The following is a 16,548-nucleotide window of genomic DNA, read 5'->3' as shown; positions in this document are numbered from 1 at the left end:
GTAACTTCATTATTCCTGCAACCTCATCGTACAAGTGTTTCTGATGAAATGTACCTCTTGGCTGCCAGGTGAAGAAATAACTTCTCCTTAGTTAAGGCCTGTCTGTCCAGATGAAGAAAAGCAGATCCATACTTAGTAGATCTATTTATATGTATGAAACACTGTAATTTAGAGCTGTATGATGTTCCTATCTGAACACATGGAAAAAAACTTCCCTCTGATAACTAGAAAAATCTTAGCTGGGAAATAGTTAATCTGGTGAAGAGTAGTTTGAAGCAGAGAATAGCTATGTTCTTCACTCACTTGCCTGCTGAAGTGTTACTGAGGGCAGAAATTGTTTCCAGAGAAGTTCATGTCCAGATTTGGTGATATTGTGGTTATAGACTTAAAACAGTTATATGAGGACAGGTGTAAGACTAAAAGGTGATTGTACCAGTTTGACTGAAGTCCCTTGAACAACATGTCCATGTTTTAAACAAGATTCCTTACCCTGTGCAACAGTTCAGGGTGCTCTCCCTTAGCTGCAATATTTCTCTGTAGCTCATTCTACTCCCAACCTTGCAATTTGTCTCTGTGGGTACCAGGTCTGGATCCACAGACTGTTGCTGTGCCTCTGTGAGTTCTATACTACATCTAGTCTTATCCATCAAAACAAGAACCATTGCTTTTCTTTTTCATCTTCATCCTTTTTTCAGGCTGACTTACTTTTCATGGAATTTTCTAATACAGCTACTATCTGATGTTGGAAAGACACCACTAAGACTAGAAGAGTTATTGCAAGGGCATAATGGCAGGTACCACAATTGGTCACTGTACACTTTTTTAATCCAGTCCAGCCCTGGTGATGGGAATCTTGAGAGCAGAAATAAGCTGCTGTTAGAGTTAGGGGTCAGAGAGCTGAGAGCCTACAGCTCCAGGGACACTGTCCTTTGCAAAAAGCATTGCAAGGGCATCACGGCAGGGTGCCAACATTGCTGCCTCCTCACTTTGTACTCTGGGCCACCTGTGGCAGTGAAAACCTCTGGGAAATTGCCAATAGGACTAGAGTTGAAGTCAGGATTTAGAGAGGAAAAGGACCTATGTCTTTAGGACACTGGGGCGAGAAACAGCATTGCAAGGGCATCATGGCAGGGTGCCAATGTTGCTGCCTCCACACTTTTTAATCTGGACTATCTAAGGAGATGGGGACCTCTGCCACAGTGCCAAGCTGTTGCTGGGGTTGGGATTGAGAGAGCAAAAGAGCCTACAGCTCCAGGCACACTGCAGCTGGAAATGGCATGCCAAGATGATGGAGGCATGTTCCCAGCTGTGCTGCTCCTACATCATTCTAATCTGAACCATGCGTGGTGATGTGGACCACAGTCCCAGCAATAAGATGCCATCAGGCTTAGAGGTAGGGTTGAGAGAAGAAAAAGGACACTCAGGCTGGAAAAGACATGCCAGCAGAATCATGGGAGGGTCACAACATTGCTGCCCCCAGACCTTTAAGATTAAGCCTGTGCAAATGGATGGGCACATAAACCACAGGCCCCAGCTTGATTACCAGTTAGGGTGAAAAACCCAAAAATTCTGAAAAGAAGTGAAAACAAATGGAATGGAATGAAGTAAAGAGCAGTGAAATAAACTGAAACTTAATGAAATTATACTCATTGTAATCTGCAGATTTCATTTCATTTCATGAAATGTTGAGATTTCATGAAAGGAAATGAAATGAGAAATCATGGAATGAAAGGGAAAAAAAAAGGAAAGGAAATATAATGAACGGAAATGAAATTGAAAACTATAAAATTACTTATGAAAAGGAAAATTATTGAAATGCAGTAGAATGAAGTGCAGTGAAAGGAGCTGAAACTTAATGAAATGTTACTCATTAAAATCTTGAGATTTCATTCCCCTTCATAAAATGAAGCATTTTCATTTCATAAAGGAAATGATACACTGAGATTTCAATTTTCTAGTAATTTCAAAAAGTATGTTATTTTACAAACTTTTATTTCATTTTTTTGCACTTCATTTCATTCCAATCCTTTCTTAATTTCGTGAAAAGAAATGAAATCTTGTGAATTCAATGAAGATCAATTGGACAAAATTTGGTCCATTTCCCTGCACTTCATGTAATCCCATTGCCTTTTTATTGTTTTCACTTTGGCACAGATTTTTTTTTAAGAATTTCAATTCACCTATTTCTTCTCCTGTCTTTTCGATGGACTTTGTTCACTGATTTCAAGACTTCAATGAGTATAATTTTGGCAAGTTTTGGTCCTTTTCACTACATCTCATATTGTTAACTCCTTGAATTCTTGCATAACTTTGGATAAGTTCTAAGGGGTATTGTGAGAAAAAGAAACAACCCACCTGTGTGTTTAATAGCTGAGTACTTAGAAACTTAGACTCAAACATGATGAGCTATCATCATGTGTGTCATTCAGACACAATTAAGGTAGCACAGTTAAACTTCACCCCAGGTATGGCCCCCATATGCAAGTCGTCTCTGCATCCATGGTGAGAGCAAGGATGTCAAACCTCTCAAAACTGCCATTTCGTGAGAGGGAAGAATATGTTATCAGTGAAGAAATCCCTTAAAAGGCTCTGAGCAGGAGGTGTGCTTTAGTTGAGGGCTTTAGTTAAGAAAAGCAGGTAGTGCATTGGCGAGGATGCCTCTGAGATGTTCAGCATGAATTCAACATTGAGCTGCTTAGTTACAATACTGTAATAATTTACTGTACTTTTTCCAAAAGCAATTTTATGAATTCCCAGTGAAAAGAGAGAAGATACTTTTCCAGCCTCAGAGCATGAAGCAAGTTCTCAAAGTTATAAGGGACTCATGAAGTGTGCACAGAAACAGTAACTTTGCAAATCGTAAGGCTCTCTATATAAACACTATCTACATAATATGGCTAAAGGTGATGAGATAAAAAATGATTGGCACTTCACAACAAGCCCATTTCAGAGCTGGGAGTCAGAGGAGAGAAGAACCTTTAAAGATGGGACTCTGCAATGCTGCTGGCTTAGTGTAATGTCCACTTTTCATTAAGCCAAGCCGAACAAGACAAAAAGGATAAACTTGCATGTTGTCTCCCTAGAGTCCGTAACTGTGGGCTTGAGATCTCCAGACAAAAGGTTCACATTAACCTCCACTTCTCATTGGAAGTGTGTCTTCCAATAACCAAGTTAAAGTCACATTTAACTTGGTTACTGGAAGACACACTTACCTCTCTTTGTACATACCACACCTTTCATATATTTCAATTTTCCAGTTTTAATACTGCTGGTTTGCTACATGGAGATTTCTTGTCATAGTGGTGATTTCTCCAAAATATATATACCTTATCCTTCTATCTGCTGCTGAACTTCTAACCTGCAAAATCTCAGTGGGTGCTGATTGTGTCCCATCATTCAGATGTTGCATGCAGGGGGCACTGCTGCGTGATTTCCAGAGGGTGAACGAAAACAAGAGTCGTGAGTCAATGTGTGAGATCTCAGCCTGGGAGAGAAAGCTCTAGGGCATGTAATCCCCATTGGGACTTTATATTAAAAAATAAAACCAGTGAGAACCCTCACTGAGAAGCCTCCTTGAGAAATCCATTGCTGAGTAGATATATACTCATTTTGATTTCTTAACACGATGTGAAACCAATGGCAATTACAAAAACGGTTTCCTTAAAAACCTGATATTTGCTGTATTTTCCCAGCTGCAAAATGCCTCGTTTTCCCACTTAACTGTCTTTTAAAACCCCCACCTTGCCTTTTATACATGGTCATGATGAGGCCCTAGAAATTACTAGGTCCTACCCAGCCCTGGTGAAGCCTCTTCTGGAGTGCTGTGTCCTGTTCTTGGTGCCTTATTACAAGGGAGACATGGAGCTACCGGAATGGATCTAGAGGAGAGCAACAAAGATCATTAAGGGACAGGAGCATTGCTTATGAATAAGGGCTGAAGGAACTGGGCATGTCAGGTTTGGGAAGAGACAACTGAGGTTGTCATCAACGTCTGTCAGTGTCTGGAGTGGGGGTGTCAAGAAGATGGACTATTATATTTTCCTCCTTGAGACAGGTCTAATAAGCTCTCAGAGGAATAGAATACACCCAAGATAGCTTAGCTACCTTTGGAGGCCTAAGCAGGATGGCTTCTGCTGCAGTGTTGGAAAAAAAAAAAGGTTTAATAAAAGGCCAAATAACAAACATTAAAAACTGAGCCAGGTGCAAGAGATCTTGCTCCTGGTAAAACACCTCACAAAAGCAATTAGTTCCTATGTTCTCTTCTTTTTCTACCCAATTGTTCAGGCGGGACTTTTTGGCTCCTATCCGATTAGCTACCCTTAAACTTGAGGTGAAGTTTCCAAGGTCCTATGAGGTGGCTTTTCACCTAATTGATGACAGAAACTTCTGGGCTTCTTTCTTTTTTAGGGGGACAAAGGATAGTTTTGTCACTCTGTCAACAGGATGACCAGGTCCTATAATGGACCAGGCTTTGCTCAGTGGTGCTGAGCAATAGGACAAGGACAATGTGCAGAAACTGATGCACAGGAAATTCCACCTGTATATGAGGAAGACTTTCTTTAATGTGCAGGTGACAAAGCACTGGAACAGATTGTCCAGAGAGGTTATGGAGTCTCCCTCACTGGAGAAATTCAAGAACTGTCTGCATGCAATCCTGTGTAATGTGCTCTGGGATGACCCTGCTTGAGGAGGGAGGTTGTACCAGATGACACACTGTGGTGCCTTCAAACCTCACCCATTCTATGATTATGTAATAAAGAGTTATGTAAAAGCTCACCTTGCATAGAAAGGCAAAAGTAAGGGCCTCTTTTAAAGGCCTCCTGTTACCTCTGTCCTTTTTAATTCTGGATTTTTTTTGCTTAAGTTCCTGATAACCACATCTCAACCTGCCACATAAGAAATGGAGACTTTGACCAAATGGCATTTGAACTTTACAGTTTAACTTACCTGTTACAGTACAGTACAGCAAAACTCAGGTGCTATGCCAGCTTCAGAAGTGATAGAAGTTAAAAAAGGGGACATGAACATCTATTATGGACAGACTCTCTGCTAGTGATGCCTGACACAATCTGCAAGATGTCTGACCCTCTGTTCATGGAGGTGGGGGGAAGACACTCTGCAGCCATTCTGGAAATGAGTAAGCACAGTGCAAACCTTCAAACAGAAGAGATGCTCCTAATTTGTACCAAGAAAGTATCTCTACCGTCACAAATCATCATTTTGCCTAAGGCTGATTGTTAATTTTGGCCTCAGAGAAAGCTGCCATGTGTACACAGAGTAACGCTGCTTTCTTCTCAAAGGGCATATGCTTTGAAGAGGCTGCCAGGCCTGTGTAGCTGCTGAGACACAGGGCAAGAGACACATAATACCTGTTACCTCCCTGCTGCTCAGATGACGAATAGGACTTTCTGCTGCCATTTTTCTAGAGTTTTTGCTCCCAGATTCCATTGCTGCCTGTCAGCGCCTGTAGGAGCAGTAGAACTTGCTTTTCATCCATGCCATCTAAAATTGTGAGGGCCGTGTCAATGCATAGGTATTTGTGCTAGTGATTTTCAGCAGCTTAGTTTACAGCTACTCTTACAAACTTGTTCACTGAGACTCGTCTTGTTGAATTATATAAAATGGCTTCAATAAAGGTGGGGGGAAAAAAAATCTAATGTAGAATTCCAGACAGTGAGATCTTCCAGCTGGGGCTGTTGTCAAGTTTGTCAGTGTTCCTGCTCACTGGGCTTGGCAGTGACCCTTGTGGAAGGGTGGCTGGTACCTGGTCCATACGGGACTTTTGAATGTCACCACGTAACTAGTGATAAAGATGTCCTTTTAGGAGTAACTTGATGTAAAATCTGTACCTTGTTGTACCTATTCCGTTTTTGCAGCTGGCATACTGCTGGTGTTATGCAGCCATCTAGAGGGCCTGGTGTCTGTGCCGGCTTCAGACAGATGACCAGAATCCACAAAACTGCATGAAAACAAACTCTGCTGACCCTTAGTGGCTGTAACTCAGCTGCAGTACTTTGGAAATGTTTTTACAAGTTCAGGACTGCTGTTTTGGTGTTGTTATACAGTCTGTTGTCAGGTTTTTTTGGCAGGGGGGAGGGGGTGGGTAATGTACTAACTAACCCGATGAGGACAAAAGACTGGGGGAGCACTGTCAGCAGAGAATAACATCTGGGCATCATAGAGGAGAACATTCCTAACCCTGAGATTTTACAGCAGTTCCACAGAGTAAATGCAATTCATATATCTAGGGGCTATCACAACTGACACCATAAACTGAAGGTGAGTCATTCTCTGGCAAAGAGAGGCAGAAAGACAAAATGGAGGAAAAGGCAAAAATCGTTCAAGATTATCACAGGCTCTGATGGACAAATACAATTATTGGAGATATTAGGAGATGCATGTCTGGTTAAAATAGGGAAGACAACTCCTTATACTGATGAGACTGATAACTGACTGGAGCAGAGTGACTGGAAAACAACCCAGTGGAAAAGGATCCAGGGGTGCTGGTTGAGAGCCAGCTGAACACGAGCCAGCGTGTGGCCAGGTGGTCAAGAGGGCCAATGGCATTCTGGCTTGTACCAGCAATAGTGTGGCCAGCAGGAGCAGGGCAGGGATTTCTGCCTCTGTACTGGGCAATGGTGAGGCCACACCTGGAGAGCTGTGTCCAGTTCTTAGCCCCTCACTACAAGTAAGATGTTGAGGCACTGCAGCATGTTCAGAGAAGGGCAATGGAGCTTGTGGAAAGTCTGGAGAATGAGTCCTGTGAGGAGCAGCAGAGGGAGCTGGGGGTGTCTATGCTGTCTATGGTGCTCAAGGGGACCGTATCACCCTCTTCAACTGCCTGAAAGGAGGGTGTAGCCAGGTAGCTGTCAGTCTCTTCTCCCAGGCAGCTCCTGACAGGACAAGAGGACATAGCCTCAAGCTCCACCAGGGGAGCTTCAGGTTGGACATTGGGAAGAATTTCTTAATGAAAAGGGTAGTTAAGCATTAGAACTGGCTGCCCAGGGAGGTGGTGGAGCCACCCTTCTGGGAAGTGTTGAAGAAATGACTGGTTGTGGCACTTAGCACTATCATTTAGTTGACATGGTGGTTTTCAGTCAAAGGTTGGACTTGATGATCTTGGAGGTTTTTTCCAACCTTAATGATTCTGTGATTCTTGGATTCTATGCCTTCACCTGGAGTATCAGATAGAAGTCTGGCTTTCAAAGATCCAGAAACAGGAATTTGAGGGTGCAGGCAGGTGATCAGGGGAACAGAAATATTATTTTGCAAGAGGAACTTAAAGATCTAGCAAGAAAATGTCCAATAGGATATAAAATATTTCCCTCTATTAATATATGGCACCACTGATCGCAGTAACAGAGTAGGTTAAAAGTCACTTGGTGCAAGATCAGATGAACACAGATTGCTCAAACCTTTGGGATTGGAAAGTCAGTGTGCTATTAACTCTTGGAACCGTGAGGTTCTTTACTTATGTCTGCAGTGCCAGGAGGAGGAGGAAGCCCTTGCTAAAATGCAGGTTGATCCAGGAGGGAGTTGTCACCACCGGCATTTCTAGCCTCATGCTCTTCTTTGGTGGTGCTGTTCAGACCTGCTGATTTATCAGACTGTGTGGTGCTAATGGTAAAAACAGTGTGCCAGCATAAATGTGCCTTGCACTCTGGTGAGAGTGGGCGAGAAGGCTGTGAAAGCCTGGTACGGACACCCTGTAGCAGTGTGTGCAGGCTGTAGGTGTGTGAGAACATGTGTGCATGCACCCTGTAGGTGTATCCACACCTGTGGCTGTGTATGCATACCCTATAAGAGTATTTACACCTGTAGCTTTGTATTTACACTCTGTAGGTGTATGCACACCCTGTGGCTGGGTATTTACACCCTGTGGGTGTGTAGGCACACCTTATAAGTGTATTTACACCCTGTAGCTGTATATTTGTAGGTGTACACACACCTTGTGGCTGTTTATTTATACCCTGTAGCTGTGTATTTACAATTGTAGGTGTATGCACAGCCTGTGGCTGTGTATTTACATCCTGTAGGTGTATGCACGCCCTATAAGTGTATTTACACCCTGTGGGTGTATGGACACCTTATAAGTGTATTTACACCCTGCAGCTGTGTTTTTGTACCCTGTAGGTGTACACACACTTTGTGGCTGTGTATTTACATCCTGTAGCTGTGTATGCACATCCTATAAGTGTATTTACACCCTGTAAGTGTATGCACAGCCTATAAGTGTATTTACACCCCATAGCTGTGTATTTACACCCTGTAGCTGTGTATTTACAATCTGTAGATGTACGCACACCCTGTGGCTGCATATTTACACCCTGTAGGTGTATGCACACCCTATAAGTGTATTTACACCCTGTAGCTGTATATTTACACCCCATAGCTGTGTATTTACACCCTGTAGCTGTGTACTTACAATCTGTAGGTGTATGCACACCCTGTGGCTGCGTATTTACAGCCTGTAGGTGTATGCACACCCTGTAGGTGTATGCACACCCTACAAGTGTATTTACACCCTGTAGGTGTGCATTTACACCCCGTAGCTGTGTATTTACACCCTGTGGGTGTGTACGCACACCCTATAAGTGCATTTACACCCCGTAGCTGTGTATTTACACCCTATAAGCGCATTTACACCCGCCGCTGTCACCCGCCGCTGTACGCACGCCCTTTCCCTGCGCACGCAGCCCCGTAGCGGTGCACACCCCGCGGGCGAGCGGGCTGCAGCGCCGCCCAGCGTTCGGCCAGGGACGCGCAGCGCCGGGAGCTCCGCCCCTCGCTCGAGTGGCGGGAGCGGTCGGGCGCGGAGCCGCCCAGTCGCCTGCGGGTGTGGGGCCTCCGGTTAGCCCGCCCGAGGCCGCCGCTGCCGCCGCTCCTTCCTCTCTCGGCGGCACAGCACTCCTCAGGTAAGGGGGCAGCGGCGTCTCCCCTCCCCTCCCTTCTGTCCCGGGTCGGTGAGAGCAGCCGGGATCCGGTCCTGGTTCTGTCCCGAGGGTCCCGCCAGCCGTGTGAGCCCTTGGACCCGCGGCCTCCGCATCCGGCGCGGCCGGGCATGGCTCGCCTGCCCTCCCGGTAGCTGCGGGCGGAGCGGAGCGGGGCCGCCCGGGCCCGGCAGCGAGCGCGGGGTCCTGGAGGCGCGGTGCCCTGCCGAGTGTCCCTCTGCTCGGTCCCCGTCTGCCCCTCGCTAGGAAACCGCTCCCGTCCTCTCTTTCCCTGCAGGGAGGCGGCCGGTGGGAGCAGCTCCGTGCCGATGCTGCTGCCGGCCTGGGAGCTGTGCCTCTACGGGCTCCTGACCGTGGGCTCCCACCTCTACGCTTTCTACGAAGCGCACCAAGTGTCTCGAAGTAAGTGTGCGACGTGGGCGTGCTCGCTCGGACACAGCTTCCCGCCCGTGGCTGGCGAGGCTGTTTGCTGTGAGTTCTCTGTGGTTGGTTTCTACTTTGTTCCCGTGCGAGGGGCCCCGGTGTTGTTCCCAGCTTTATACGACCTGCTCTGTGCGAGGAAGCAGTAGGCAGATGCCACCCGAGCAGAGAGCTTCATCCCAGGGCTTTTTTGCCTTTGAGTGCTAGCACTCCCCATGGTAATGCTGTCCTGGGACGTGGCTGTCAGGGAAAAGATGAGAGAGACCTCTGAAGCTCAGCTACTCAGATAGGGAAAATTCAGGGAAGTTGGGTTTGAATTGGCTTGTTTTCCCTGGCTAGTCATCAACAGCTCCTTGCAGGTGGGTGGTTCAGAAGCAGCTGTGCCTTCTGATGGTACTTGCCAGGGTCTGAACCTGGAGAGACCCTAGGGCAAGTTGGTGTTCCCTGCCTAGAGCTCTGGCTCCAGTGCTGAGTTCAGGACTCAGCAACAGTTGGGTTGTCTGTAGAGCTTTGTGGTCAGCTTGTTTCCAAACACCTACCTCTGCCCTGTATAATCTCTTGGTAGCTGCTATGGTGACTTGGTTTGGAGCTGTGTATTGCAGAGCAGAGTGGGATTTGAAACAAATTAAGTACAATTTGTAGATGAAAAGAAGCTGTGTTATAGCACATTGGTATTCAAATGGAAATAAAGGTTGTATTATAAAAGTATAACAAGTTAGAGAGGCTTTGCAGGGAGTATATATTGCATCTTATTAGGCTTTAATCAACCAGGTTCTACATTAATGACTCTACCCGGCTCTTGAAAGCACTCAAGGGAATAACAGAAGTGCCAGAAAGGCATTTGCAGAGCAGTGGAAGGAGTGTTGTATAACTCCTTCCACTCCTATAACTGGGTACAGAGCTGTGCACCCATGGTCTTGCACCCAGCAAGTCTTCTGCAGAAGTGGCAAAATGTGGTGGCAATGGGCTCTAGAGGCAGCTTCTCTGAGCAGCTTTTCCCTGTTTTGGCTGTTCTGGCCACTCTTGGGTCTGTGCCCCCCTTCTGGTCTGGTGGGAGAAACCAGACAGTTTTGAAAAATGGCGAGTGAGGATTAGTGCAGGTCTTGTGTGCTAAAAGATGGGTTGCTCCTACTGTCCCCATAGCCAGCAGGAATCAAAACACTGGTTCTGGGAAACTGCTTTGCCATTACTGTGGGGCACAGCTGTGGTGCAGCTGGCCCCCTGCCTAGTGAGCAGTGATGTGGTGACTTGCCCTTCCCTGGATATGGGTATCGTCACTGGTGGAGCCCACGTGGGAAGGTGTTGCTCTTGAGCAGCAAAGGACCCACCCCTGACTCTTTCTGCTCTGGCTGCTGTGTCCTTATCAAAGGTTTGCTCTTCCCTGCAGAGTTTGAAGCTGCAATGGACAGAAGGTTTGGGCTGGACCCAGGGACTCTCTTTCGGGGGCTGAAAAAGGTAGGAGGGGTGACAGCATTTAGTTTTGTGGGAATAATCATGCCTCCATGCCCTTTGCACATCCAAGCTTCTGATTTAGCTTTAGGAGTTTATAGTAACATGCAGATTTGGATATTTATAGTTAATTTTAGTCTGATGTTTCTGATGAGGAAGAGAGACTGGCTGGATGTGTCTGGATCTAAGAATCATAACCAAAATTCTGTTCCTTTTCTTGATCCCTGGCTTAAGTGTTTATCCTTGGCTACGTATCTTGATAACCCTCTATTTTACTTTTTGGCCTTAAAACTCTGGTCAACCTTGACACCTCCTGCAGTCTTCTCCCCCTTTTTCTTGTTACTGGGTAATTTGGATAATGCTAAATGTCAATTAACATACTTTTCTCTTGGTTGGTCTTTAGTACAGCATAGATGAGTACAGATTTTAAGGTGTAAGGTCTTAAAGAAGCATAGGTGGTATTAAAAAAACCCCACAAAACAGTAAGAAAACTGGCAGTTCTCTACCCCAAACAAAAAACCACATCCCTATCCCCCCTTGCTTGCATTTCTTCAAAAGTGTGTGAGGTCAAAAGCGAATAATGCAAATAATCTTGAGGATTGCTTACAGAAAAGCAGGAATGCATGTCTGTGTAAGTGTTTTGTGTTTAGGCCTGCCATCACTGCTGGTAATGGACCTTTGATATGTGCTTTTTAGAAAGCTTTAAGGCAGTTGACATGAACTTTTAGTGAGGCTCTGTATTGGACAAGGGGCTACTGGCTGATCCCTCTTACCTAATTTAGATAAAAATCTCCTGCCACAAGTAACTCCAGCTGACCTAACTCCATCTGATTGCAATTAGACTTTGCTGAAATGGGGAGTTCAACTTTTCTTCCAGCAAAGTACCTTTCTACTGAAGTCCTTGGTTTTCCAAGGCAGAGCAGAGTTGCTTTCTGAATCCCTCAGGAGAGCTGAAGTTGCTCAGCTTCAGCACCAGTGCGAGGCTGAGGAGGCACAACACCATGTAAAGCTGTTTTCTTGGACTTTGCCCCACTGGAAGTGAAAATGGTGCTGAATTCACTTCTGTAAGTGATCCAACTGGATTGCTAAAATAGTGTTCCTGAGATGTGGGAGTTTTGTTGGGTACCACACAGCAATTTTATTTGTCCCTTATAGCCAGATACACATAGTGACCAGTTCCCTTCATGCCACAGGACCCCATGGACTTTGAGTGGAGCTACTGGATTGAATGGGGAAGGGAACGTATACTTTGGCTTCTGGCTGGTCACCTGCTGGTATCACAAATGTCCAGGCTCTTGGTGGAGAAGGTATGTAGAGATTTTCTTCACAGTGAGGGGTTTCTGATGGGTTTGTTTACTGTGAACATGGGAAGCTCTGCAGTGAGGCCACTGACAGTAAGAAATCTCATCCTGTGGTGTGAATTGTGCGTAGCAGTTGGTTGCCTTAATGTTTGGAGACTTCAGCCTCCAACCTCTAAAAGCCTCTGCCTTGTTGTAAGCCATTAAACAGCATTGTTTGACTTGTACACATAAGAAGGGTGCATTTGTTCCTTTATGAGGAAAGTATGTAACGTGATAGCTGCTTGGGTTTTGGCATGATTGCTAAATGATTGTATGATTGTGGGAAATTATCTGTGTGTGGTGTCCCTCCTCCTAGTCTGGGGAAGGAAAGCAAGGCATTATGCTCTCCCTCAAATTAGGGAGGCTCTTTTTTTCATGTGATGATACTACAGAAACACCTTCCCTTTCACTTTTAGGGATACAGTTGGGTTTCTGTGTTTTTTCATCAATGTTCCTCACCTTGTTGAGTATATTTGTCTCTACTGCAGAACCTGTGTAGGCATCACAGGTATTGAGTGCCTTTTTTCTTTAAAAATAATTAAACTAAAAGATTGTTAACTTTTCTTTTTCTGACAGTATAAACCATGGTGCTTGATGGTTTATGGAATGGCTGCCTGCTGGTTGTTACTGGGAATCAAGGGCTTTGCTGTCATTTTGTTACATGCAGCTATTTCCTTTGCTGTGGCTCAATTTCAGCTGTCACTCCTGACGTGGTTGTGCTCCCTTATCCTTCTGTCCACTTTACGCATACCAGCCGTGGAAGAAACCAAGGTAATGTGAGAAGGACTAATTAAGCATCAAATTAATTATGGTGATGGTTGTCTATAATGGCATCTCTCTCCATGGCAGCATACTGTCCCTTCAGTTGATATAAGCAGGGGGTGGTTTGAGGAATCCTAAGCAGTAGCACTGCGGTGACTCATGCTGGAGCTTCTCCAGTTAAAGTCACATTTCTCTGTTGTGGTGGCCAGTGCATTGGAATAACAGTATGTCCCTTAATGTGTAAGTGGTATTCAGTGGAGCTGGAGTATGATAATACTTCACTAGTGCTCTGTTAAACACATTTCATTGGAACTCTAATCATGCCAATTTAAGGTGCTGGGTTTTGGGTTTGTATCCAGGAGTTACTCAGTTAAGCGTGCCTGTACTTATTGGTGACTGCGACTTCTGCAGGAGGGGAGACTTTCTCCTACAGTTTGATTTGTACCAAATGAGTTACTTGTATCAATTAGCTGTAAGCAAGCTCAGCTTTGCTCTTCATCTAGCAGCTTTTTCTGGGTAGTACAGATATGGAAAAACTGTTGACCAGTTATGAGGAAGTGTCCTGTTGTATTTTATTGGACCAATGAGAAGAACAGGACATTGGTTATAAGGGCTGTTGCCCTGATGTTCAGGGAGAGGGGGAATGAGTGTGTAGAATCTCTTTATGTGCTGTGGTCAGTTTTGTGGTTTGCTCTGCTGAGGAGAGGGCCCACTGCAATACAAATTGTCAGTCTGCCCAGCTGCATTAGCTGATGTTTCCAAGTTTTTTGTGATGATAGGTTTTTGTTGTTGGCAACATGTGTGATACCAAATGTCAAAGTATCAATAAATGGTTAGTAACACTTTTTCCAGCCTTAAGTTTTCTCGTGAGTGACTGATTCTCTTCACATCTAGCTTCAGCCCTAGTAGTCCCTTGGCTATCAGTTGTGTTGCCTCTGGTTTGAATATTGTAGTACTGGTCTGAATCTGAGGTAGATAATGTTTCATTTATGTAAGAAGAACTCTCCTGCTGTCCTGGTACTTCACAGCCTGACATGTTTCTGAAATCAAGCTGTTGTCCCTTTATGCTGGCTGCAGTAGCTGTGGAGGACCTTTTTCCATCAAAAGTCAGTGCTTGTTGTTCATGTGTTTAGTGCTGTTCACTTAAGATTCATTCCCACTGCTATTGGCTTTAGTTTGTTCCTGCTGCTGCTGACCCCAAAAGTTGAGATCTGAGTAGACATTGTTGCCTTGCCATAGAGAAAACACAGTGTTGCACCATCATGATCTGGCTTTGTTTTGTTTTGCAGAGAAAGTGGTATGACACTGAAAATGAGTATTATCTGCTGCTCTTCACCGTGTCTGTCCGCTGCCTCTTCTGTACTAGCTTCAGCCTGGAGTACTGCTGGCATACACCTGCCCAGAAGGCATCCCACTCATTCCCCTGGATGCTGGCATATGTGTTTTACTATCCTACATTCCACAATGGACCCCTCGTGAATTTTGATGAATTCAGTAAACAGGTAACAGTGGTTGTTGCTTGGGTGTCTAAAGCTGTCTTCCACATAATTATAAAATCAAGAAAGAATACCATAGGAATGTTACAATTTTGAGTATTCATGAGAATTTTTGTAGTGTCCTGTATATCAGCTCTTAACACAAACCTGCCTCCCCAAGTTCTTCTGCTTCACAAGATGCTCTTATCTGACATCAGATTCATCCCTCCAACCAGCGAGCCAGTGACATGCTTTGTTACAGTTGGAGAGTGTTCATAATTTTAGCATGCAACTTCTGGACTGTGTTTTTGTTTTCTTCTTCATCTGGTGAAATAAAGCTAATGTTTTCATCATAAGCTTGGTATTAACTCTGAAATGGATTTCAGAGCCACAGAAAGCTGGTAGATTGTGTTGGGAATTCCGGAAAACTCCAGTTTCTCCTCACACTGATGTGAAAACAGCTAGTGACTTACTAGGAGCACTTTGCTTCAACTGAACAGCTTTTTAAAATATAGGACCTACAGACTGTACTGAATGCTTTTCTTAGTCCCTTGCAGGCTTCTTTTCAAGCCTGCTTTCTACATGATGGGAAAAGTCCGTGTTTTCGTCCTTTATTGCTTTCCATATTTTACATACTTGAGTAAGAAGTGGTATCACAACTTGTTATGTCTATAGTTAAAATAATTGTGTCAAAGTAGATGAGTGAACATTTCAAACCATAAAACTGCTTTTTCAGTTTATGATTAGAAGCCTAGGGATTGCTTTCTTCTGTTTATATTTGGGTGTTTTCTGTTGAAGCCAAAGCAAATACTGGGCTTTATGAAAGTGAAACTAGATTCCGGTGGATCCATGAGTGAAAAGTCCTATGCTCATTTGTTTTCACTTGCTTTGGAAAATGCAAGGTTGGCTGGAAATTGTGGGAAAAGTCCACATAGACTTGCATAGAAACTGAGGTAGTATTTTTTCACTAATTATTGTTTTGTAGCTTTTGAAGTGTGTTAAATACCACCTAAATCCTTGTACACCAGGAGAGGGACAGTTGTCCTTTCTTTCCAAGGACGGTTTCAGAAGACCTATGAGACTCCAAGCTGAAAACAGCTTGGGGATAGCTGATAGGAACAACTGAGGGAGCCTTGCTTTGAAACTTAGCTCACCAGATATAGCTTAGCCAAGAACTATGCAAAGAGCACATGTATTCTTGGTGTGAGAAGAAAAAGGAAGATTGAGAATAATATGTCTGTATTTGCAGAAGGTTCTTCTTAAATATGTACAGATATGCGTGGTTAAAACCATGAAGAAGATGGAACAAACTGAGCAGCCCTAATGTGTTTGCTGAAGGGTATTGTCAGAGCTCTTACCTGAGCAGAGGGTATTTCCTTGGCTGATGAGATCAGAAAAGGGTTTCAAAGGATGCAGTGCCCAGCAGTTGATTTAAAATGCACAAAACAAAGAGAATCTTTATTGATGCTCTTGTAAGAGACCACTCTCAGAACCCCTTAACTGAAGCTGAGACTGGGATGGGGGTTCCTGCTGAGCACACTGGAAAGCAGAAATTCTGGAGCTGGAGGCAGTGAACTGCTGTGTGACCCAAAGAGTGTAATAGCAGTTCTGGCAATTGGCATCCACTGCCAGGTAAAAATGAGACACCGACACTTTGTCACTGGCCTTGTTGAATTTCTGGGTTGAAGCAAAGCATAGCAGTTCTAGACCTGGGTTTGAAGGCCTGTCGTGCAAATCCCTGTGATAAAATAGCTTTCACGTTGTCATGTAGCTGATACAAAGGAGCCCTCCAAATGAGTGTGCATGTTAACTGTACTGTGCTTGGGACTGAGGGCCTCTGCAGATGACTTGGTTACTTCTCTTGTGTGTGCATTTTTGGTGGCCAGTTACAGACTGGAGAAGGAAATGTTGCACACAATAATGGATGGTTGAATTTTTAGGCAATCCTATGTTTCTGATTTTTGATTCTGTTCTATTTTATTTTGGAAAGGTGGTGCAATAATAATATGCCAATGTGTTTGGTGCACTTAGCAGTCTAAGAGTTTGGAGCCTCTTGAGAAGCCTGTCCACTGCATTAACTTGCACTTCCATTTTCTCAGCACGTTCTGTAGAACTTGCTGACTTTGACAATGCTGTGGGAGAAGAATTAAG

At 44.5% G+C, this 16,548-nt stretch overlaps 1 protein-coding gene across 2 annotated transcripts in view; it reads left to right on the top strand.

The window, feature by feature from the left end:
- The first annotated feature begins 8,791 nt into the window (after positions 1 to 8,791).
- Positions 8,792 to 16,548, top strand: part of HHAT (hedgehog acyltransferase) — a 147,251-nt gene continuing 139,494 nt past the window's right edge. The window contains exons 1-6 of one of the 2 annotated variants that reach the window (XM_041413563.1): positions 8,792 to 8,915; positions 9,229 to 9,353; positions 10,759 to 10,826; positions 12,014 to 12,127; positions 12,737 to 12,931; positions 14,212 to 14,424. In XM_041413563.1, the coding sequence (XP_041269497.1) occupies positions 9,260 to 9,353; positions 10,759 to 10,826; positions 12,014 to 12,127; positions 12,737 to 12,931; positions 14,212 to 14,424 (684 nt within the window). In that variant the 5' untranslated portion in view covers positions 8,792 to 8,915; positions 9,229 to 9,259. Of the gene's footprint in view, positions 8,916 to 9,228; positions 9,423 to 10,758; positions 10,827 to 12,013; positions 12,128 to 12,736; positions 12,932 to 14,211; positions 14,425 to 16,548 lie in introns of both variants that reach the window. The other variant, XM_041413564.1, reaches the window with a different exon arrangement.

The sequence above is a fragment of the Onychostruthus taczanowskii genome, unplaced genomic scaffold (assembly GCF_017590055.1).
Source record: "Onychostruthus taczanowskii isolate IOZ18803 unplaced genomic scaffold, ASM1759005v1 scaffold42, whole genome shotgun sequence".
Classification (NCBI taxonomy): Eukaryota; Metazoa; Chordata; class Aves; order Passeriformes; family Passeridae; genus Onychostruthus; species Onychostruthus taczanowskii.
Note: the sequence above shows the minus strand (reverse complement) of the source record. Positions and strands in the feature narration are given on the sequence as shown.